General features: G+C 38.6%; 2 protein-coding genes across 3 annotated transcripts in view; one reads left to right on the top strand and one right to left on the bottom strand.

Moving 5' to 3' along the window:
* LOC115580393 (apoptosis regulator BAX) overlaps window positions 1-14,914 on the top strand; it is a 29,484-nt gene extending 14,570 nt beyond the window's left edge. The window contains exons 3-6 of one of the 2 annotated variants that reach the window (XM_030414681.1): window positions 1,989-2,150; window positions 3,325-3,457; window positions 4,979-5,083; window positions 13,606-14,914. In XM_030414681.1, the coding sequence (XP_030270541.1) occupies window positions 1,989-2,150; window positions 3,325-3,457; window positions 4,979-5,083; window positions 13,606-13,704 (499 nt within the window). In that variant the 3' untranslated portion in view covers window positions 13,705-14,914. Of the gene's footprint in view, window positions 1-1,988; window positions 2,151-3,324; window positions 3,458-4,978; window positions 5,084-5,898; window positions 6,226-13,605 lie in introns of those variants that run through there. The other variant, XM_030414682.1, reaches the window with a different exon arrangement.
* Window positions 14,915-19,537: 4,623 nt separating this feature from the next.
* fgf19 (fibroblast growth factor 19) lies at window positions 19,538-25,222 on the bottom strand. Its single transcript, XM_030414680.1, has 3 exons — window positions 24,959-25,222; window positions 24,734-24,837; window positions 19,538-21,237 (listed from the first exon to the last, which is right to left on the bottom strand). The coding sequence occupies exons 1-3, from the start codon at window positions 25,167-25,169 to the stop codon at window positions 20,917-20,919; spliced, it is 636 nt and encodes a 211-aa protein (XP_030270540.1). The 5' UTR covers window positions 25,170-25,222; the 3' UTR covers window positions 19,538-20,916.
* Between the last annotated feature and the right edge of the window lie 215 nt (window positions 25,223-25,437).

The following is a 25,437-nucleotide window of genomic DNA, read 5'->3' as shown; positions in this document are numbered from 1 at the left end:
CTGGTTGATGGATAGAGTACTTTATTAATCTCAAAGGGAAATTAAAGTGTTACAGCCACTTGACATAAATCAAAATCCAAAAACAATTAGGTAGGTAAAAGAAACAAATACAATTAAAGGCTGAATTATATACAATAACTAAATAGACTAACTCAAATATCAAATATAAATTATAAAGCTGAAACTAGAAGACTAGACTGCTGTTTAATTATGTTAATATGCTACAGTGTAGGACACTGTCCATTAGTGTAAGCCGGGTGGCTATTGCTGTGGTAGCAAGGTGAATGTCTGTCCATGGATGTTAGAATTAAGTGTGCATTGATAGTTGAATAATAAAATATACAAAATAGCAAAAAGCACAAATTATTGTTTAATAAACAATTGAACATAACATTTTTGCCTGCTTGTCTGTCTGATTTATAATTTTATTGATCACTGAGATCGCTTTGACTTGGAATGAAGTTGTTCCAATATAAAAAAAAATAGCTTTGATGTAGTTAAGCTACTTTTGCCATTTTGCTGTAGCTGAGCTTGCTACATTTCTCTGGGGAGTAGCTTTGGTGTAGTGAAGCTTAATTTAATGTAGAGTAACTTGTGGCTTAGCTCACTACTTTTTTCGAGTAGCTTGCCCAGCACTGCGTTCATGACTTCAGACAACAACAATGAACGAAGAAGCAGATGAGACCGCATTGGTTGGCCCTGTGGATGGGAAATTATGTTTTAAAAAGCGGACGGATGGCAGCGTAGATAAGAGCACGGTTGTGTGCAAATTATGCAAGAAGGAGTTTGCGTATCACCGCAGCATATCAAGCCTCAGATATCACCTAAATGCTAAGCAACTATTTATTATGTTGTTGTTGCAACTGGCACTTTATGTTGAACTTTTTATTGTTTTGGCCAAGGTTATTTACAGAGAGTTGGACTGAAATTGATTTGTTTAGATCAACTGTTGATAAAGTCTGTTATGGCCTCTGAAGATAGATGTTTTCTAATAGTCAGGGTTTCCAATGTTCTGAATGTTCTTGAAAGTATTGTGTTTTACTTAAAAAAAAAAAGTGTTTTAGTTAACAGAAGGTCTACCTACCTATAGGCTACCTAAATCTCTGAAATGTATTCCTAAATAAGCTATTGCTACACTTTATGGCAAAAATTGCACTGGTCTGTTGGTCTTGAAAAAAAAAAAAACCCAAACAATGTTTTGTTGCTTAAGCTTCTGTATTCAGTCATTATTCAATGGTATACTAAAATCCATGTGAAAAAAATTGCTTCTCACTGTTCTCAGGTCAAATATTTATATGCGTTTAAAATGCGATTAATTTCGATTAATTAATTACAAAGCCTCTGATTAATTCGATAAATTTTTTTAATCGAGTCCCGGACCTAATTATTATTATTATTATTATTATTGTTTGTTTAGAGCAGTCGAATAAGAATTGAAGTATAGTATAACATTGTTATAAGAACATTACCATTATTAGATGACAATAATTTAATCAAGATGATATGAAAGCATGTGTGACCTTGTGGAAATCAGGCCAAGTGATTGAACAACTTTATTATATTATTTGTAACTTGATTTAAAAACAAAAGGTAAGTACCAGATATAACACACATGTTTGTATACAGCATAAAAATCCACTTCAAGAAACTTCACTTGCTCTAGACCAAATCCATCTAGGGCTGCGCAGTATTATATTAATCCAAACTTTTTTCTGCATAATGTTGCAAAAGGGATCTTTTCACAGGATGCATATCACCAGGGATGTGCACTGGCGTTTTGGTGGGGAGTGGCTTAAGAGGAAAAAAGGGGCACTCACCCCAGCCACACTTTGGGCCATCTCTTGAACCATGGCCTGGGACAACTGTCCCGGTGTTGACCACTGTCAGCAGCTGGCTATAATCATTCATCTGTCTATATTGACTGCAAAGAGATCTTTCATTGTAAGTGATGGAGGACAAAGTCCACAGTCATTCTGTATATGTCCTAGGTATGTGATTGAACGTATAAACACAGAGGACCCCGATCGACACGTTTCCTCTCAGGATCTGGGAGGAAGGCCAGATGAACAACAGGATCCACAAATCAAAGAAGTGGTGGAACATTTGCTCAAGATTGCTGATGAGTTGAACAGGAACGCTGAGCTCCAACGGTAAGCTGTGCTTCATGTTCACAAACAGCTGGTGGACCACACTGGTGAACTGATCTATTAGTTATTGGTTAATCGTTGGTCAACAATGGCAACAGAGCTTGAATTTGCTACAGTAGCTCAACACTAAAGCTGTTTGATTGTTGAGACATAGATGTTGTGAGGCGATTGCAAAATAAAAAACCTCAGTCACTTAGGCATGATGCCACAACAGATTCTCGGCTTCTCCAAGGCTTACTTGTTCAGAGTCATGTTGGTCGCCAGTAAAAAAGCCATCACCAAAAAATGGCTAAGCCAAGGTTCACCCAATTTAACTGACTGGTTTAATGTGATGCATGATATTTTTGTAATGGAAAAATATAAAAAATGTTTGAGACTCAAGACAGACATATTTAATAAATGCTGGAAAGGATGGATTGACTTTATTAACCCATATAAAGCAGACTTCACGTAAAAGAGTCATTAGTACTGTAACTCCACCTGGCTCTCCACTACACAGACTTATTGTTTTTTGGATTTGTTTCGTGTTTTGTGTTGTAATCTGTTAGGTTTTTTTTTTTGTCTTTGTCTCTAATGTTTTCTTTTGTTTTAAAACAAAAATGTACAGTGCAAGAAGCATGTCCTGCTGACTTTTGTTTCTTCAATAAAAATAAAATATATAAAAAAAAGAAAAACCTCAGTCACACTTACCATGACCACAGTTTTGCAGGTCACACAGGAACTAGGGATATGCCTGTATCAAACTGTCATGCTATGAATATTGTAGCCAAAAATACAGTCAACCGTTATGTCACTTTATCACAAAAACTCATCATACTTTCCTGAAATATTAATATTTGAGCTGAAATATTATAAAAATTACCTTACACAGTGTTAACCATGGTTTTTATTGTCACTTTGTTTGAATTTGCAAAATAACTAAGATGAAAAACATGTAAAACACCATGAAATCCAAGTCAAACTGCTGATAAAGGCAGGAGCACTGAGCTGTGTTCATGATGGTTGTTATGGTAATGATGGTAATAGAAATGATGTTGGTGTTTTTACTGTCAGTATCTTTTAGCACAGCAAATGTAAACAGTTTACCAACAACACCAAGTTTTCACAGAAATCCACCAAGAAATGAAATAGAATCAAATCATTGTTACTGTTAATTCTTGACATTTCTTTCTGTCAGACTGATCAACCAGGTTCAGGGCAACTGTGCTAAGGACATCTTCATGAAGGTGGCCAGGAGCATCTTTGCTGATGGCATTAACTGGGGTCGAGTAGTGGCTCTCTTCCATCTGGCCTACAGACTCATATACAAGGTAAAACAGAAACAGATACCACATAGAGTAGTGCAATTCAACCGGGCTACAATTGTTCTAGAACTTTAGGTACCATTTCAAGATGGAGTGTTTATAGTAATGCGCTACAATAATAATGCTCATCAGTAATGCATTTCTTCACGCAATAACTAATTTGACGGATTTCTTAAAGGATTTCCTGTTATATGTGTACAGTTAACTGATGTCCAGTAACCACCCGAAATTGATTAAATATTGATGTTTTTCAACCTGGTCATACCCACCATGGCGCCCGTGACCCACTAAAGCAGCACAAAGCAGCACATAATGATAAAAATTAGGGGTGTAACAGTTCACCTTTATGAATCAGATACTGGTTTTAAAGTAAAAGATATGACTACACCGATACAAGGACCTCTGGATCGATCTTAATGTACTATGAACCGTGCATGGTGAAACCTGTGCAGATGATGAGGATGCTTGTAAAGCTAGCACTAGCAAAAACACGCAAGACAAAGACATGGATTAAACACTTCTTCCAGCCACAATTTAGCCACAACTCGTAGAGGTCTGCTCGGAGTTACACTCTGCAGTTCATAACTGAACGGAACATTAGAATGAAAATATCTGGGTCAAAATTATCATAGAATAAACAAATCTGTATCATGACAAGATAATTGTTTTAAAATCATGTCATATGTAACATTATCTCCTCAGTATTTGCAGATCCGTATACTAAACAGTCTATTAAAACTGGACTGACCATCAAATTTGATTTTTCGCTGGTTTCCCATTCATTTTAATCAGGGCACTCCATTATGGCTGAAAAAAGTGAAAAAGTTGAGACAGAGTCAACTTTTGGAGAAACTCAGCCTGACATTAAAGCTCAGTTTAAAACACACAGTAATGATCTGCCTTGCACTCTGGTTGTTTACTGTTATTTTTAATCTGTCAATATGGACAAATGATCACTTGTACAACCAGCATTCTAGTAGCATAATAACCTAGCAGCTTAACCAAACTGATCAGCAGGGGTTCCCAACACCTCACAAAAACAGACCATGGAGTGACACTCCCACACCACCTCACTGCCGGATTTGGTCTGAATGTACTTAAGTTGTTTCTTTGAAACAAGATTATTGAAAGAGTAGTTCAGAAAAAGTATCCCAACCATTACCCTGGGTTGTCTCTGAAGGGTTCTCAATTTTACTTGACCTTTCTTACTTGAAAAAGATACAGGAAGCATAAAAGATCATTGAACTGTTATATTTCTTACATCATCATGTATACCACAGCACAGATGGTGCAGTCAGCTATGGTTTCATTACATTCCTCAATCTGCTCAGTTGATTCTGGTGGCTTCACCTCTCTGAACCAGAGATGTTGCCTAATCAACAAACACAAACTGTAGTATTTTTCAGTGTATCGTTGTAGAACATTGATGCCACTGTGAAATACACATAACAGCTAAAATTCTAGAGTCATGATAGTGACATATAGTGGATTTTTTGCAGTCAAAGTTTTTATTTCTTCTCTTTCAAGGCGCTGACTACCAACCATGTAGACAACATCAGGACAGTCATAAGCTGGGTTCTCCAGGTCATCAGAGAGCAGCTCTACTCCTGGCTTGTACAGCAAGGAGGCTGGGTGAGTGATCCATCATCCATAAAAATCTGTCATGTGATGATTCATTTAAAATATTGATGTAAGGCTCTTATGGCAGTGATACTCAAATTTGGGCCCACCGGCTGACATTTTCAAATTCACTTTTGAAACTCCTTTTGAACTCCTAATGTGGTTCAAGGAACCTAAAAAAGAAACGAGTCAGTATGACACTTAATCTTGCTTTGGTGTCAGACTGTTGTGACAGTTGTGTTTAAGTGTTTCAGAGGTGCATGGAAAAACACAGTAAAGCCCAACATATCTATGTTGCATGGTCTCTGATGAAGAACTGATATATTTTTTATTGTAACACTTATTCATTGTAATATTTTTTTCTCAAAATACATTAAACAAAAATATAAACGCAACACTTTTGTTTTTGCTCCCATTTTTCACGAGCTGAACTCAAAGATCTAAAACATTTTCTATATACAAAAGAACCATTTCTCTCAAATATTGATCACAAAACTGTCTAAATCTGTGTTAGTGAGCACTTCTCCTTTGCCGAGATAATCCATCTCACCTCACAGGTGTGGCATATCAAGATGCTGATTAGACGGCATGATTATTGCACAGGTGTGCCTTAGGCTGGCCACAATAAAAGGCCACTCTAAAATGTCAATGTTGTGGGTCGAGTGGCCCGTGGTGGCGGTGGGGTTATGGTATGGGCAGGCGTATGTTATGGACAACGAACACAGGTGCATTTTGTTGATGGCATTTTGAATGCACAGAGATACCGTGACGAGATCCTGAGGCCCATTGTTGTGCCATTAATCCACGACCATCACCTCATGTTGCAGCATGATAATGCACGGCCCCATGTTGCAAGGATCTGTACACAACATCCCAGTTCTTGCATGGACAGCATACTCACCGGACATGTCATCCATTGAGCATGTTTGGGATGCTCTGGATCGGCGTATATGACAGCGTGTTCCAATTTATGCCAATATCCAGCAACTTCGCAGAGCCATTGAAGAGGAGTGGACCAACATTCCACAGGCCACAATCAACAACCTGATCAACTATGCGAAGTAGATGTGTGGCACTGCTTGAGGCAAATGGTGGTCACACCAGATACTGACTGGTTTTCTGACCCCCCAGACCCCCCCAATAAAGCAAAACTGCACATTTCAGAGTGGCCTTTTATTGTGGCCAGCCTAAGGCACACCTGTGCAATAATCATGCGTCTAATGGATATTGAAAATGAGCAGGGTCACCACCCGAAAGTTGAGTCTCCCACAAAGTCAGCTTCAACTTGAGTATGCGTATGCTGTCATAATACTGTGTGACAACTTTTTTGCAGCCTTGCAGTGTTTTGTTCAGATTACCCAAGTGCTATGTTATATCCACCATAAATGCTAGATCCTGCATCCATTTTGGGGATTGAAATTCCACCACTGGTTTGCCCTTTTTCTCCATGAGCTGTCCAATTTCCTCTCATAGTTCAAAGAAATGGTTCAGCACGAGGGTGAGTGCTCCTGCTGACCATCCTAGGCATGTTGAAGAAGCAGACGCACGAGCGAAAGTGCCGACAGTTGCCGACAGTAAGGGCAAGCCCACGGACACCACAAAGCTCGTCTGTAAACAATGCTTTAAATCCGTAATGACCAAGGGAGCCAACACGTCCAACTTGGCGAAACATTCAGCTGACAGACATGCGGACTTGTTCGAGCAGGGTTGTGCACATGACTATAGAGGGGCAGGGGCTCAAAGCCAGGAAAGGGCAGTATGTGCGCGTGCACAGCACACGCCACATTTTTTTCAGGCCTTGATAACACAATATGTAGATTAATTAATGTAAATTTGATAAACAAAGTACTTATAGAAAGCTAACTACTTAGCTGTGTATCCTGTGTAGCTGTGAGTGAAACACAATTGCCATTTCTTGAGTTTATTCATATTATCATAATACTGAGGTTTAGAAGACATGCAATTCAGCTGCAATTCTTAAAAAGCAATAAAACACTGGTTTATTATTAAGCTATTTATTGGAGGGCAAGTGCAAACTAAAAATACCGGCTACACATCTAAAAATGTGACAAAACCAAGAAATGACTACTGTGACTGCTACTTTGACTGTTAGTAGGAACAGCAATGTTTACAACAGCAAAGTCCCAGTAAACTCAATATCTGGAAGAAGTTTAAGATATGTGGCAAGATAAACAGCCGACACAGACAGCTGTCAGATCATTCTTAACTCTCATCAACAAGCAGTTAGTTTAAAGGGATATTCCGGTGTAAATTTAATCCATGGTCTAACACACCGTGACTCCGTGAAGTTAGCAGACCGCTAATTTAAAGAGTTTTATCAACCTCAGAAACGACCGCACGACAACAATACACTGCAGTAAATGGATCCAACTATAAACCGCCACCAAAAAGCCACAAATAATGCTCAGAACAGCAACAAACTTCAGCAACCACTCTTCTGCAGCAGCTTCCTGTTGACGGGAAGTCCCGACAAGTCGATTACTGAGTGCCGTAGAGTTCCGCAGCTCATGGATGAAAATGTATGATTATGACTCCATGGAAAAGCAATCAAAGTTCATGTGTGTCTTACCTGCCAGTTAATGACAGTTATTATCGAGAGCGGACAGGGAAAAGAACGGAATTGAGCATTTCTAACCGCACTCGGTAACTTGACTTACCCAACCCAGAAGCTGATGAAGGAGAGTTGAAATCTGTTTTTAGCATTACAATAGAAATCCAGCTAAGCTAGCGGAGGTTAGATGCCCCGGACCATGTGCTGAGACCCTATTTGTACTGTTGCTGAAGTTTGGTGCTGTTTTGAGCATTATTTGTGGCTTTTTGGTGGCGGTTTATAGTTGGACCCATTTACTGCAGTGTATTGTTACACTATTGTATTGTTATCGTGCGGTCGTTTCTCAGGATGCTAAAGCTACGTGAGCTAGTGCTCTGCAAACTTTATTTCTCGAGGGGGGGTCCTACTCGGTGTCACTGTGTTAGAACATGGATTAAACTTACACCGGAATATCCCTTTAACAAGCACAAGTGGGCGCTCTTCTGAAATATGACTCATATTTAAGCACGTTGAAAAAGTGGAAGGCGACTTGTTAGCCCCTAGCCCCCACAAGGAAGTTATGTTAATTGATTTATAACTCACAAAGGTTCGAGTCGCTCCACTGTCATGTCTCATCTATGTGCATGGTGGAGTTCTAGATGAGGCAGCTCTCTCTCTCTCTCTCTCTCTCTCTCTCTCTCTTTCTCTCTCCTCTGTGAGAGACAGAGCGGAGCCGCAGCGGACAGAGAAGCGGCTTTATAGGCTCAACATACTCCCAACACCATATTACTTACGAAATACGTACGGTCGATAAGCGTGGCGTTTTTATACTGCTGTTTTTTCACATCCCTTTGCACAACAGGAATTTATTTATTCATTAAAAAAACACACAAAAAGGGCAATTTTTAAAACGAGGCAAAAAGGGCAGGGGCTCAAGCACCCCTCAGGCCTTATGTGTGCACGTGCCTGGTTCAAAGAGTTCAAAGAGCTGCAGGTTAGCGATGGATAACATAATTATCCCCCCTAGTGTTGCTGTTATCGACTCAGGGCACCACTGCTACAAAAAAAAACTATGGGAAACACTGTTCTAAGAATTTTGGACGTGTGGGCCAAACTATTTCTTTCTTAGCTGAAGCCAACAACGGGACAAAAAAAAAAACGTAAAGAGAGACATAGTGGAGCCGTATTTTTTCCTGCTTTTTTGTCCTTTGTCAATTACACCTAAGTACTAAGGCCTCTGTTTGTTAAGTTAATAAATTATTAAATTGCCAGTATGTCTTGTTTCTTTGGACTTCAATCATCCAATCCACCAAACAACACCAAACAACAGTCAGTAGCAGAATAAGCTTTTTGGCAGAGAAGATTTGGCAAATTTTTCATGGGTGCAACCCACATACCCCACTCTGCTGCTCATCCCACAGATGCATGTTCCTTACAAATGTGGCACCATTCAAAAGAGAAAAAAAAGGCTTTCCAGTGGTATAACATTTATTGCCAAGAAGTATTGTTATAACAAAGTAATAATATACCAAACAATTTCCTTATTTTTTGCTGTTATGCAACTATCAACCCGTCTTGCAGTGAATTACTGGTGTGAATTTCTGAACAACCCCAGAGAACACCCTATGCAGTGTGTTTTGGACATAGAAGTCACAGCATCTCCAGCTGGGTGTTGTGGCAACGAGGAACTATATTAACTAATAATATGATGGTGTCTGTGTGTGTGTGGTAGTATAGAGAGGCAGGAGAGGACAAATGCAGCGGAAGGAGGCAGCATGAAAGAGTGGATGAGCGTGTTTTACTAGCCCCTGCGATCCCTGCCCATGTTGGGGCATTTTTCTAATTACCAGAGTAGAGGCTCATTAGCTGAACCTCTGGGGTTTAGTTATGCTGTCATAAGAGAGAAGTATGCCCTCTCATTATAGGCTGTGCAAAGTGCACTAGGATCAGATGTTGAACTGTGCAGACCAGACAACTTTTGATTAAAGAAGAGCAAAAGTTACAAAGATATGAGGATTTGAGCTTATCAACTGCAAGGAGAGGACGCCTTCTTATGACTTTAGACACTAGACTTAGACTTTTATTTATCCCACATCGGGGAAATTCACTTGTCACAGTAGCAGGTAGACAGATATACAGACATACAATAAGTACAAGACTTAGAATACTAAAAAATACTAAAAAAAGATTTGAATAAGAGAGAAAAGATTTAGAAAGGACTATACATTATGTGCATTATATACAGGAGGCAAAAATGTGCATTATATACTTTTAAATAAAGTGTCAGAGTACTGCCTTGCTGAGGTTGGATGCATAAATAAATACAGTGTTTAAATATAGTGAAAATAAACAGACTCAGTATATGAATATGTACAAAAAATAAAGTAGTATTAATGCACAGAACAATTGCACAAGATGGCGGAGGTAGAAGTGTAAGCAGTGCAAGATAAGTATGTGCTTATGGTGCTACATTAAGGGTTATTGGTATTGAACAGTCTGACAGCCGTTAGAATGAATGACCTGCAGAAGCGTTCCTTTTTACACCGTGGGTGAAGCAGTCTGTTGCTGAAGGAGCTGCTTAAGGTCCCCACAGTCTCATGTGGGGGGTGAGAGAGGTTGTCCATAATTGATGTCAGTTTGGCTAACATCCTCCTCTCACCCACCTTCTCAATGGAGTCCAGAGGACAGTCCAAGACTGAGTCAGCCCTTTTGACCAGCTTATTGAGTCTCTTCCTGTCCCCCTCTGAGCTTTTACAGCGCCAGCAGACCACAGCGTAGAAGATAGCTGATGCTAACACAGAGTCATAGAAGGTTTTTAACAGTGACCTGTACACACCAAAGGACCTCAGTCTCCTCAGCAGATGGAGACGACTTTGGTCCTTCTTATACAGGACATCTGTGTTGTGTGTCAATCCAATTTGTAGTTTATGTGAACTCCCAGGTATTTGTACTCCTCCATGATCTCAATGTCCAAACCCTGGATGTTCACCGATGCAGTCTGAGGAGCCTTCCTCCTGAAATCGGTCACCACCTCCTTTGTCTGCTGGCACTGATACACAAAGTTGGTGATGACCTCCCTGTACTCCGATCATTCCCCTCTGTCACATGTGCCATGATGGCTGTATCATCAGAGAACTTCTGGAGGTGGCAGCTGTCAATGTTATAACTGCAGTCTGATGTGTAGAGTGTGAAGAGGAAAGGAGAGGGCACTGTACCCTGTGGAGCTCCCATGCTACAGACTACCACATCAGACACACAGTCATGGAGCCTCACATACTGCGGTCTGTTTGTGAGGTAATTTGTGGTCCATGCAGCCAGGTGGCAGAGGACTCCCGCTCCTTCCAGCTTCCTCCTGAGCAGTGATGGGTGGATTCTGTTGAAAGCACTGGAGAAGTCAAAAAATATGACCCTCACAGTGCTTCCAGTGCTCTCCAGGTGTGAAAGTGACCTGTGCAGCAGGTAGATGTTAGCATCATCCACACCAATGCCAGGTTGATAAGCAAACTGCAGGGGGTCCATTTCGCTGTTCATCAGGTGTCAAAGGTGAATTAGAACGATCCTCTCCATGGTTTTCATAAGATGAGAGGTCAAGGCCACTGGCCTGAAGTGGATGGGCTCCCTGGGTTGCGCAGTGTGTTTGGTACAGGAACCACGCATGATGTTTTCCACAGGAGTGGAACTCTCTCCAGACTGAGGCTAAGGTTGAAAATGTAGTACAGAGCTGATCTGCACAGTCCTTCAGCAGTCTGGAGTTGATGCCATCAGGGCCAGTAGCCTTTCTCGCCTTGGTCCTCCTCAGCTCCTTCCTCACTTGATCAGCTGTGATGATGAGGCTGGGGGAATTTTTTTCATTATCACCATTAAAAGCATGTCACATGTCACACATTATGGGACTGTAACAGTATCTATCAACAAATCACATGGTTATTTTGCTCATAAAGCTTTCACGTCTAACAAGGGAATCAGTATATTGCATTCTAGTATCTGTCCTTGTTATTGTATTTTTCTTTTTGAACAACAGAGGGTGCAATCGTACTGCTCTAGAAGACATCCCTGTTATTATGGGTTCCACCTGAGTTCTAATAAGACCTACCTCTTCTTCCTCCTCTGGTAATGTCTATTTTCGGCGGCGTTTGAGCTGTAGTAACACTCCGGTCTCTTGACACCAACACACCCACGTATCTCTCAGTCTTCTGTTACTCCTGTCAGGGTCAGTCATCCTCCAGAGCAGCAAAAAAACATAGAAAGTAAAAAAAAAGGGTTAGTAAATGTGAAATACCTCAAGTGAAAAAGTTTTTAAAAATTATTTGAATCAAAAATACACATAAGCAATCACATCTTCTTCTTCATTAATTTAATATAGTGATATATATCATATCGTGGACCATTTATTGTGACATTATCATACCTGCGTTTTTTGAAAATCCTTAATGATAAGCATGTGAATGATAACATTTATATTTACCTGATTAGTTTAGAACAATGATTATAACAACAAGCATCGGGTAGATGTCAACACTGAAGCAGGCGGTGCTGAAATGGGATTCTATACTATCCTATTCGCAGAAGGGAAAAAAACTGTCCTGAAGCTTCACATGATTGTTGCACAGTAACGTTAAAGCAAACACTGTCATTTGATTTAAAAAGAGTAGAATGGCCCTGTTCAACCTTAAACAAAATACAACACTGTGTTAATTTTGTAGTTGTAGTTAAACATCAGATCCTGGCTTAAAATGAACAACAACAGATATACTGTAACAGAAGCTACTGTTTTCATTGCGGTATAGTTTTTCTTGTCTTTGACAAAACCTGACTGGCATGTTAACACTAACCTAAAGGCAACATAAACAATCTAGCAGCTGTTATTTTCCTTTTGCAGGATTCAGCCGTTTTAATGCCGAACCAGGTTTCCCCCATTGCTATTTTGCATGGGCACTGTCGCTGCATCCTTTGGTAAATGTCACCGCTGACACAGAGCTGTGGAGATAGGTCTAGTTCCCCCTGATAAGCATAAACACAATGTATACTGGTATATCTGGGACTCTTATTGTCGAAGGTAAAAATGGAATGAACTGCTACTGACACTTGAGCAAAATACAAAGTTGACAGCACTTGTTTTGATTCAGACATCCAGGCCTTTTGTAATGGGCATTCATAAGCCTCAACTACGGGAATAAAAAGTGATGTTAAATCACACAAGCATAGGCTTTGTGTTAATACACTCATATTTACTGACTAACATGATAGCCTGGCCTTTACTCTTCACCCTGTCTTGTACACTGACTCTGATCCTGTCACCGCTCCCCTCCTCATCCTCTTGTGCTTGTGCATTTCTTTCAGACCTGAAAGATTCACAGCCAGTGGGCACTAACATGAATTATTACTTAACTGTGATACAATGATGTGCCAGATGTTGCCTGCACTGTTTCACCTGCTGTCTTTTCTTTTGTTCTCACAAACTGTCCTTGTAAAGTTATTGCTGATTCAATGAGCCATTTCAATGACCCTTTATACATTACACTGATGGGATGTTAACTTAAGAAATATATGTAAGGAATTGGATGTGTTTGGATGCATGCTAAACAACATTCACCTGTTTAAACAGCCTTTAAATATGACAGGTGGCAGCTCTTTTGTTCCTCCCTGGAAGTTTTGGCAGTACCTTTTTCAGTGCACTGTGCAGATTATCATACTGCCTAGCTATGCTTAAAATGTTGGCATAATGCAGTGATAGCAAGCACAAATGACACTCCACAAAGTGCAAGGCTTGTTAGAAAAAGGTGCTCAGAAATGATATCTGTCAGAGATTTCTTTGAGAGCTGAAGGTGGCTGCCTCATATTTCTCTATGAAAAACCCTGAATATTCTATTAATTAATTCCTTGGTAAGAGCAGCTTATCTTTATGAATCATTTTATGGTATTTTATGGTCTTATGAATAGACTGGATCCAAATCTCTTAACCTTGCTGTCTTGATCTTTCTAGGAAGGTGTGATCCGTGGTTTTTCTCGGTGGAGGACAATAGCCATAGTAGCATCAGTTATGTTGGTGGCAACTATTGTTTACTACAGGAAGACGCGCTGAGACATCAGACCTCACCATCGTGGTTTCAGTCCCATCACCTGCATGGACACAGCTTGTTAATGAAGACAGTTTCTGGACATTGATTACAACCACCCCTCAACCTCCATCTCACTAGCCAGAAGGAGTCAAGTGCTGAACTTGAAAGGGGAAAAACCTCCTCTCTTCTCAGGTTTCCAAGAGCAAAAAAGTGCATTTACAACTGCTTACCACCATCTCCATCACCCTTCACCAGGAACTATTCAGTAGATTTCATGGAATTACAAGAGATGCTGCAACACACCCTCTTGCCGCATTATTGAAGATTATGAGATCATGTGCTCTTAGCTTAACGACATTTTAGGTTCACATCAGTTCTGGGTGCGTCCAACTCAGTGATCCCCATCAAACTTGTATCAAGTCATACATAACGATCAGTATCGTGTGTCTGACATAGTTTTTGTATTAAAACAAGTTTAACTAGAATGGCACTCAGCATAGTGGACCAAGGACCAAATGTACCCTTTAATTAAATCAGGCCAAATCCAATAATCAGATCAAATTGTACTCACTCACAGATACCATCCACCTGAAAATGTCTGTTATTTTCTCATCAGGATTCATGCATTATTCTCGGGGAACTTAACAAAAACAACAACAAAACACCTCATTGTGCAATGTTTTATGAAAATCTGTTCAGATTTTTTTGTGTAACACAAACTCATTGGTTAAGTTAATTACCACATTATAATCCTAGAAAAGACACCCATTTCTTCACATTCCAATTCAAGAATATACAACTATACGAATAATTTTTATTTTAAAGGTTTAACTGCTGGACACAAGATGTCTCCTTTACTGTTAAGTCGAGTATCAGTGTATGTGCACTGGAGGCATCAAGTTTCTACATCACATTTGTGTATGTTGAATATTTAGCAATGAATGTGAAAGGAGCCTTTTAGTTTTAAACTCTGCACACACATCATTCTACACATTGAAACTCATTTTTTTTAATGCAGGGGGACTTTAATTTTCTCCAGGTCTTGTGTGTTAGCAAATTTTGCATTTGTCCTCCAAGACCTGAAAACAGTCTGATGACAAGTCAGCTAGTCAAATTTCAACAAACCACTGAGCCGAATGTCCTGTAGATTCATGAAGTTTGCATGTGCTGTACATTTTACAAATGTAATTTTAGGGCAAGAGCCTATGTTGGTTTAAAGCTTTGTTTCTGAGATCATGTTTCATTTGATATTTTGGTGGATGAGACTCAGTAACTGTGGCTATGGAAAAGTTAAAATCACACCTTTTTCATAGCAGACATTTTGACATTTTATAACACAAAAAGCAGCAGTTTTTTATTAACATTGGTTAGATACCATTTAACTTTGCCAGATCCAGTTACTTGCCTTGTGCATGCTTGCACACTGGCATGACTTACTGGGACCCTTACATGGAACATTATGTAACTACTACGATTACAATTACTATGACAATTACATTATCTGTAACGGTATCCATCCTCCAAACAGGCAAGGTTTAAACTGGGACCATAAGATGTTGATTTAAGCCTGAATTAATATATGAGTTGAGCAGAAGTTGCTATACTTTTTTCTCTATTTGAAAACTATTTACAGACCAGCCTCATATCACTGTTTCTGATCACAAGAGTAAGATAACTATTTACAAAGTCAGTTAACTTAAGACAGCCACCCAATGAGGATTTTCCTTCATCATGATTACAGGTATTGCCCCATTTTACTTGGATGAAGTACATTCTATACCCAGATAACAACTACCAATATCTGTCTTTTGACTTGTGAATCACTTGAATGTAAATTGGTCAAATTGACATTTACTCCTGCTTCAAATGGCTATGTGGTAGTCAAGGTTTTAATCAACTCTAGCTCTGATTGGCTGTGATGGTAACACAATACCTGGGTTGAAAAAAAAAAAATTCGGCCCTTTGTGGGCATGTTGCCATGAAGAGCTTTAAAGGGATATTTCGGCGTAAGTTTAATTCATGGTCTAACACACCGTGACACCAAGTAAGACCCCTCCTCGAGAGATCAAGTTTTTCAACCGCTTCAGCAACCTCAGAAAAGACAGCACGATAACAATACACTGCAGTCCATGCCTCCACCAAGAAACCGCCATCAAAAAGCCACTCATAATCACAAATAATGCTCAGAACAGCACCAAACTTCAGCAACAGTACAAATAGGGTCCCAGCACATAGTTCGAGGCATCAAACATCTGCTATCTTTGCCGGATTTCGATTGAAAAGACAACACAACTCACCACTCTCCTGCAGCAGCTTGCTCAGTGTGGGGAAGCCCTGACAAGTCGATTACAAAGTGCAGTTAGAAATGCTCAATACCGTTCTTTTCCCTGTCAGCTCGCGATATAAACTGGTAGGCAAGACACATGAAATTTGATTGCAAAGTCGAGGGGGGGTCTTATCGGTGTCACAGTGTGTTATGACATGGATTAAAGTTATGCCGGAATATCCCTTTAAGTTTGTGCCACCGGCTTGTTTATGCTTTTCCGTCCATCAAGCAGCGCTCAAAAATCATTCAGCTGTCGCTGAGATGAAAGAGACTGAAGTAAAAGATATTTAAAAAGTAACAACCTGATATGCAATATTATCTGCTGCTTTTGACTAATGAGAACAGAAAGGCAAACTTGTCATCTAGCAATATGAGAGGAGTCAATTGGCTATTTTTGGTCAGTTTATTCATATTTGAAAAGCCAGCAGATGTAAAGTGATTCTATGTAAAAGTTGTATACCTTAAAGTGAAACTCTCGCCAAAATGCAACCCAGGCTTTTTTTGTATGTATGAGTCAAACCTTCGTGTAAAAGCATAATTACGACGAAAGAGACACTTTTAAGATTTACTGTAATTCGTTTTCTGGTCAATCTCATTTTCTCAGTGCAAGGGGACCTTTTACGATAGCATTAAAACGGCTATTTTTTAAACATTAAGAAGACTCGACACATCATGAAACTTTGCTCCTGAACACGAGCATTGAGAACATTGTTTGTGTACACAGAGTTTGCTAAAAGAAAGTTTTCCTAACAACTCACCTTAGCAGTAGCTTGTTCCACTCCCAGTCATCTCACTGGCAACCGAGAAGTATCAATCTCAGAATGCAACGTAACTTTGAGGAGAGTTAAGGTGGAACCCATTGTCTTCCGGCAACAACTATTCACGCGATGTGTCACGTGACTTTTTCGGCTTTTTATTTTAGTATTGTATCTTATATGAGGCTTCTTTTTCAACTTCAAGGTCAATATTGGTTTTCGCTAATGACAAAACAATGAATTATCCATGCATTTATATGGAACTAAGCTTTAGGAGCGGTCCACCTTACCTTAGCTATTTTGATGCTATCATAAAAGTGCCCCTTGCACTGAGAAAAAGAGCTTGACCCAAAAACGAAACTGCGGTAAATCTTAAAAGTGCCTCTTTCATCGTAATGCTTTTACACGAAGGTTCGACTCATATACATTCACACCCATGGCCTGAAAATGATAGTCAAAGCTATAGTTAATGTTAAGAGTGACCAGAGGCAGCATGCTTTCGGCAAAGCAGCAGTTATCTTCAGTCTGGTGTAATAATAATATCACACCAAATTCATGGTTAGAATTTACAATGCTGCCCTATATAAAGCTGCCCTATATAAAGTTGCCTTTCATTTAAATATAAAGTATCTCAGAAACACATTGACAGTACCATGACTTTCTCTGCAGAGCCTCAGTTTGACTCACTTCGCTGCCATCGACCACTATCACAGCCAAGTTCTGCAAAAAGCGCTGGTTTACTTTTATAAGCACAACCCTTTGCCTTTTTATAATATATAAAAACAAAAAAAACTTTAAAAAAAAAAGAGGATATTTTCTAACTAAAGTTAAACCTTTTCTTTAAACTGATAATTCAGCTAAATTAATTTCCTTTGTTTTACAATGTTATGTTTTCTGTGCAGAAATGAATGGTTCTTGGGACACTAGGAATAAGTCCTCCACCACCCAACTCTATAGATGTGATCAAGTCTGTGTTTACAGAAAGTCAGTCTGTTAGACATTAAACATAACATTTTTACTGTCCTGTCTGGTTGGTATTGCCACTGGGTGTTGTGAGCTGTCATTGTACTTGTGTCATAATATTAATCATGACCTTAACTAAAGTGGTTTTGGCTTGTCATTTTGTCACTGGGTGTTATTACACTGACAAATCTTTCTGTATCAGTGTCATAAATACTTTTCTTGACCTTTACAAAAATGTTAAAAATTTGATTTCTCATTGAGATGTCATTAAACATTACAAGGCCAGTTTGTGTATGAGGATGGGAATTAGTGCTAAGGTGAATTGAGGAATTCTATTTGTTGCTAACTGCTAATTGCTGCTTACTGTAGCTAGCTGTCGGCAGCTAGTTAGCTTGGTTAGCTGTTGAGCTAAGACTCCTGTTTGCAGACTCAGGCTGATTCAACCACTAGACTGTGAACTTGTTTGAATTGCACATTGGCTCATTTATCTAACTGAATCTTGATTTCTGTTGGTATTAACAACAGAAGTAGTTGTGTAATTCTCTGTAACAATATGTGTTAAGATGCCTCTGTCTTTCTGTGGTCATCTCCCTGTTGTATGTGAGTGCAGGTGATTATATAATTTGACAAATGTGTTCAGACCCCTGCATGAGTATAGGAACACAATGTGTCCTACAAACTGGTCTTATCCTTGAGTAATTTCATGACCCAGCATAAAACCAATATATCATACACTATCATACACAAACAGAGAGATATCAAAACAAAACCAAAACAAAACAACAAAACAAAAAGAGAGACAAAGTCAACAGAACAAACATTCAAATTTTAACATACTGATATATGATGGAGTACTAGCCTGTTCAGTCACACTCCTTTTGTTGAGAAATGAAAGAGAAGGAAAAGAAGACTCTTTGGTCTTTCTAAACCATTTGTTTTCCACTGTGATTGTAAATATTTAAGGGAATGATCCCACAAAATGTAAACATGGGCTGACCCCTCAAATTGAGATGGTTAACACACCTATATCTGTACTTGGCCTGCTCACCCAACAACACAGTCTAGTTCTCTTCCTCCAGCTTGGTTGTAATGTGCAGTATTTCTACTTCATTTTGACACTCATCCAATGAAATTTCTTTATGAACAGATGCTGGTGGATGTTTAAACCTCTGACTGTTGCAAAGAAAAAGAGAAAAATATTAATGTTATTTAGGATTTTAGATTTGTAATAGTTTACATTTTAGAATTTATATTAGACACACAGAAAGAACCAGACTTTAAGACTGTTCTCTGCAGTTCTCCGTGAAACCTGGTTTAAAGATAAAGAAATTATTATTTTATTGAACTTCTTGCTTATTGCAAAGTGTAAGGGTCAGGATTAATCAATGGCTTATATGGGATTTGTCGGTGGTTTTCAGCAGACCTCGGTTCGTTTATCTGGTGCCACATGAGCTTTTGTCAAGTATTTTTGCTATCAAATTGATCTTGCACTTTTCAAAGGGATATCACATTATTTATATGTTGTTTTTTTGGTGTTTTTTAAAATGTCATCTGTGATTATTTTATTGTTAGAAAAATAAGTTGATTGGAAATTTCTGTTGATAAATTAAAAATGTGTAATGCCACTCATCACTCATTGTGCTAATGTTCTGAGACATCTATTCCATGAGATATCTAGACAGTCGTGAGCAGCTGGACTTCAACTAGCAGTCATGTTGATGCAGGTGTGATGTGGGGAACACAACAATGTAATTTATCATTTGGGGAAAGGCCTCAAGGGTGGAGGAAACAAAAAGTAATTGACAACTTTCATTAATTTGATAAACGTGATAGACACTTTATTTCAAACAGTGTTTGATAGTCAATCAATACATAGGTATGCTGCCTATTGGGCCTTTATTTAGATGAAATCTGAAGACTGTAATATTGCTCTTTAATAAAACTAAGTGTAAATTATATCATAATTTTAAATAAAAGATGCTAAATACAGTAGATCTAAACAGGCCGAATATATGATCTGGTGCATAACTTCCACCCGAGTAGACATATATTTTGAGTCACAGAGAAAATTTTTCTTCTTCTTTTTTTACATGTCTGATTCTCTAAACATAGGAGTAACAGTTAATTCAGAGGTCCTTGCTGCATCTAATCTTCACTTCGCTATTTTGAGTTTATGATGACATATCTCAAATCTCAAAATGACAATGATATACAAAGACAATCAATTGGAATTGTGGACAGGGTTGGGGACCCACCACCTGGTGATCGGGACAATTATCTGTCCACTGTAGTCGACACCATGCATACAAAGGTTAACAGGCATTGATCACAAACAGTGACCCTGCTTGGAATGTTTCATAATAATTAGTTTATTCCAAAATCTTCTATCAAATTAATGCAAACTGTTGCTTTACATGTAACAGGAAGCATCAACACACACAGAATGTGAAGGTGCATTCAATAAAGATATTCACATTGGAAATGCTGGACATTCAAATAACCAAATAAATACAACAACTAAACCTCTGCAATATGACTTTACTTTTGCCAGTTGTCGAAAGCCCTATAAGCCCTATTTTTGACTTACTATCCCACTGCAGTTTATTTTACCAACATCCTAATCCTCATTTTTAGGTAGCAAAGTCGTGTTCTCTTCTTTTCACTGAGGCATTATACCCTAAGATTCTTGTTGTGTTCAAGGGATCGCAGGGAAATATGCTTGTTGTCTTTTTTAACAAAATGACAATCTGTCATCATTGTTTATGGTGCTCCACATTATGACAACTACCTTGCCATTTTTTTTTCCTTTTACCAGTTTCTCTCATCTATAGTTACTGGTGCTGTCACTTTACTCTAAACAAACCAGAAAGTCAAACATTTTCCTCCTTGTGTAAAGTAGGGTCTTTTTGGGGAGGAAAAAGAGCATGCTCCGGGTGTTTGTTCAGTAAATGTAATGGCTCTACTGAAAATGACAGGATGGAACATTATACCCAGTACAGGTGTCATTCTCCGCTCTGTATTTCACTGCAGAGGACAGAGCTGGACGAATGTCATAGACTGAGTGCAGTCAGGCTAGAAATGCAGTCAGGCACTGGTTTACAACATGCAGGAAGGAGTGTTCGGTTTCAGTCCTCAGACAAAGCAGAGCACACCTGGACACATCCATTTACTGCTCTCTCAGAGCTTCTGTCTCATCTCTTATGGAAGCTTGGACTGTGAATAATCTGAGAGAGCTTTGCAAAAGAGTCCACTGTGTCCACAGGTTCCTCTGTTTGGGCTCCGCTCTGTCCTGGCTGGTCAAGAATGTCCAGTCCATGGTACAAGGCCTGATCAAGGGTGCTGATCCTGGGGAGGAATTGGGCCAGAGCTGGGAAGTCTCTGTCTCGACTCTGTAGCCTCTGTCTGTGGTTTCCTAGACTAAGCAGGACTCTGTGTCTGTCAGAGACATAGATGTTGTATCCATCCGGCAAGATCTGCTCTTTGAAGGTGCAGTCATCTCTGTCGTAGGTGTGCTGGAGGAGATGGGAGACGATTGCATTTAAAACGGTTAATGTTCTTTCAATTCTGAGATTTTGTGATTATATAAAACTTAAGTCCTGGCAGTGAGAAAAATATGTTTTTGTCGCTTTATGTTTCTAAAAAATGTTTTTGTCACAAACCACTCAAAGAGTTTGAGTGGGTTGCGACAAAAACATTTTGCGACAAAAACATTTTGGACACTGTGGAAAGTGCACTGAGGAACCAAAAAAGATCCAGGTATAATTGTTTTTCATTTAATTATTTTTCAACATAAATATTAAATGCTGCATGGGGATTCAGTACTCAAATACAGACAGTTTAATTTAAAAAATAAATGAAATGCTCTCAATAAAAAAGACCAAAAAAATAGTAACTCAAAAAGGTATAGCCTTTTTCTTTCAGAATTAAAGAAAGGCTATGTAATAAAACAAGCAAGTAATAAAGCATGGATAGTTAATATTTTACAAAAGCGTAATGAAAGAAATGACAGCTTCTTCTGGAATTGTCTCAAATGGTCAGATGATAGTGTCCCATATCAATCTCAGGCCCATTAATTGAATTGTATTTTGGCTGACTTTGTAATATCTGCAAATATCGTATCATTGTCAAAAGAATCAAATTAAAAATCTAAATGTATGACCATTTATATAATACAAGCATGTTCACATTACTTGTATATAAATTAGATTTTTTTTATCAGAAGTTGGACAGAGTGGCGATGACAGGTGGGCAAGAGAGCTAACAAGCAAGAAACCACTGGTTGAGCCACTTTTCAACATTTGTAAGCATGAAACCACTGGATATTTTTAACAAGACAGCACAACATTTTCCAGCTGTGTTTGTGCAAACAAAACTGAATATTTTGGATGAAAAGTTGAGACAATTTCCAGCCTGTTCTTGAAAGCATGCTAACCAAACCCTAAACCTTGGTTTTTGTGCCTAAACGTCATCAGAGTATCAACACAGCATTGTCACAACATAAAATTTGTGCAGATACATTTTTTTCAACATATCTGTAGTTTCGTGGTTTGCAGATACTTACATTGCCAACATATGTTTATTTGGCTGTTTTGCCACTCACTTGTTGTGGCCAATGTTAACCAGTGCTAGCAAACAGACATTGTTAGGTGAGTTTGCTGAATTCACAACTCTTATCTATATGTGGAGAGATGAGGTCAATTGCAATCTTTAAAAAAAAAAAAAAAATATTTTATGCCATTTCGCTGATTAAAAATGTATTTTGAAGTTTAGTTTGTGTAATCACTAGCTTCAATCTTAGTTAATTATGTTTATTTACAACTGGTATACATAGAGATTAGCAAGTAGCTCAGACAGCAATATGAATCGTAAAATTTGAAATGCAGCTTCCATGTGAATACATGAATGCTGGTTTTAGATTGAAGGCCCCTAATTAAAAAAAAAAAAAAAAAAAAAATACTAAAGTGGTGCTGCAAGTTCTTTGATGGCTGTTTACTTTGGCCAAAGAGAGCTAGCCAGAGGCCAAGGTTGTTGTTGCTGCTGCTGGGACTTTTCATTCAGGTTTTTCACTTTGCAAACACGTCCTACCCTCTACCACGCTGGACAAAGGTTGATGAACCTCTGTCTGAATGAATGCCTGACTGGCATGCAGTGTTTTATGAACGTAGAAGCTGACGAACAACATGTATGAAAAGCAGCAGGAGACCTTAGGCCAACAGGAATATTCTGGATATCCTTAGAAATGTTCCTGAATAACACTGGTTGTTTAATGTTTGCGGCATTGCTACGTTTTGAAAATGATCAATTCATCAAAGGTTTACAATTATTTCTTACAATGTAAAATACCATTGATAATTAATGTGGAGATACATTTGTATCTTTGTAGTCATACTGTATGAAAAGTCACATTTTCAGTATTTTGCATGTATGGAATTCAAAACAGCCAATATTAATTAAAAAAGGGCTCAAAAAGCAAAGTGGACATCTAGAAAATTCTAACTTACAATGTGTGATATCTGCAGTACTAAATAAATTTGCAGTTGAAATGGCAGTTAAAGTGGAAGTACTGAAATTTGAATTTGCAACTCAAAAACCCGAATTAAGTAAAAAAAATAGACTTTAACTGATTCAACTGAACTTGAAGAACTGGTAAGAGTTGAGGTGGCTGCTGAAGAGTGAGATATTAAAGCAGTTGAACTGTCAGGTGTGGGAAACCCAGTGGAAAACCAGAAAGGTCATTTTGCTCTCTGTGCTACAGCCATGTTGAAACTAGTCACAGCCACTCAATCAACCTTTTCTGTTGAGTTACCTGTAAGGATCTGGGTTTATTGAAAATAGTGTTTATTTGGCCATTAAAAACTGACATTCTTGCATGCAATATTGCTCAATGTGCAAAAAAATGTTTTTAAAACATCTTAGATTCTTATATGGCGTGAACTGCATGACACACTATTGGGTTAGATTATATTCCAAGGGTAGATAGGTAGTTAATTTTTTTTAAAGTTGATGTGATCTAAAACATACACTGCACAAAAGGTGGATCTAATCTCAGTCATGTCACCCCTAGGTATCTAAAAAGCTCAGTGTGATGGCACTTAGTACAACAACAATGCCAATGTTATAATCAGACAACCAATTTGACCCATTTATTTGGCTCAACAAGCCCAGAAACTTAGTGACTGGACTGGAGCACAAGGCAGTTGCTGATCTGACTGTCTGGAAATATGTGATTGGCAGAAAGGTGAGGGGGGAATCGGTGACAATAGTGTCAGACAGGTGACGTTTTTGAAATAAGAGTATGATTGTGTACTATGGTGCTATGAAATATATCTTAATTCAAAGGGAATTATGATCTAAAACTAAATTCCAAAAATATGAAAAACAAATAAATAAAACAATATGAATGACAAAGTCACATCAATCATAAATTAATCATTCAGCCATTGAAATTCAAAGATATTAAATCATTTGATAATTCATGTGCATATTACATTTCTATTGACTATTACGGTGTTCATGTATTTTTTATATTTTATCTGCAATAAGTAGTAAAAAAAAACAATCTTAAATGCTTTGAATAAACATGTGTTTAATCTTGGTTAAATAATGTTCTCAGTTTTGGTGAAGTTTTTATTGAAAAGATTCAATTCAATCAGAATATGTTGGGATTTTCTTCAGTTGTAAAATGTTACATCTGAGCATAGAAGTCACAGTAGAATTCAAATTTGACTATATAATACATGTTTGTACTGTGATTGTACACTTACTTATTAGATAATCTTACCAATGTGGTAGGATTAGTGTGGAAAATGTGGATAAGCCTAATTAGTTGTCATTCTGCAGTAGAAAGACAACATTCTGTTGTTTTACCTCACAATTCATTTAAGTTAAATATGAAAACATAGATTAATGAATACGTTTTGGCCAGATAATAACATTAACCATTTACCGTCATTGATAGACAACAGAAGCAAACATTAATTGACAAAAGGTTGTCTCTGAAATCCTCACCGATGAGTACAGTCTTCCATTGGCTTCAATGCAAAGAAAGTGTGAGGTCGCTGCTCCTCTGATGACTACACAGCCTGGATCTACTGGACGGATCTCCAGCAGGCCTGCAGTTCAAATGATCAGAATGAAAACCTCATCAAGCTATTTCCAGTCATCATGGTGATTTACTGACAAGAATCCCAATTTGCAGGCTGTTGAGTTTGTGCTTATAAATGCTTGACTTACTGTGCAGGGTTTGGTCTGCAGAGCTGTGGATCTGTCCATCTCCACTTATCAGCAGGTGCAGTCCTGGTCTAGCGGCGTACAGGTGCCTGAACCGAACTACCTGTCCCCAGTCATTGGTGATGTGGGGCCCCTGGTCTGATAGGGGCATACAAACAACTCCATCAGAAAAAAAAGTATTGGCCAGAGATACAATGACCAAGAAGAGCAGCATGATTTGTCAAATACAGTGTAAGCTCTCTGTTGCTGCTCCCTCCAGTTGGCCATGTGAAGGTAGTCTCATCCTAACACAACCTTTTCAATGTGTCCCTTATCAGCTACTGATAACCCCCTTTCCAAAATCCAGTTCCCAGAAGCAAACCACAACACACCCCTGCACAACATCCAACTGAATCATAGCTCTCTGCTGGCCCCAGACGAGTACTAACTTGAGCCCCTGTCGTGTCTTTAAGCACTTCATTCAAAACTCTGGTAATTTGTCC

The sequence above is a fragment of the Sparus aurata genome, chromosome 4, assembly GCF_900880675.1.
Source record: "Sparus aurata chromosome 4, fSpaAur1.1, whole genome shotgun sequence".
NCBI lineage: Eukaryota > Metazoa > Chordata > Actinopteri > Spariformes > Sparidae > Sparus > Sparus aurata.
Note: the sequence above shows the minus strand (reverse complement) of the source record. Positions and strands in the feature narration are given on the sequence as shown.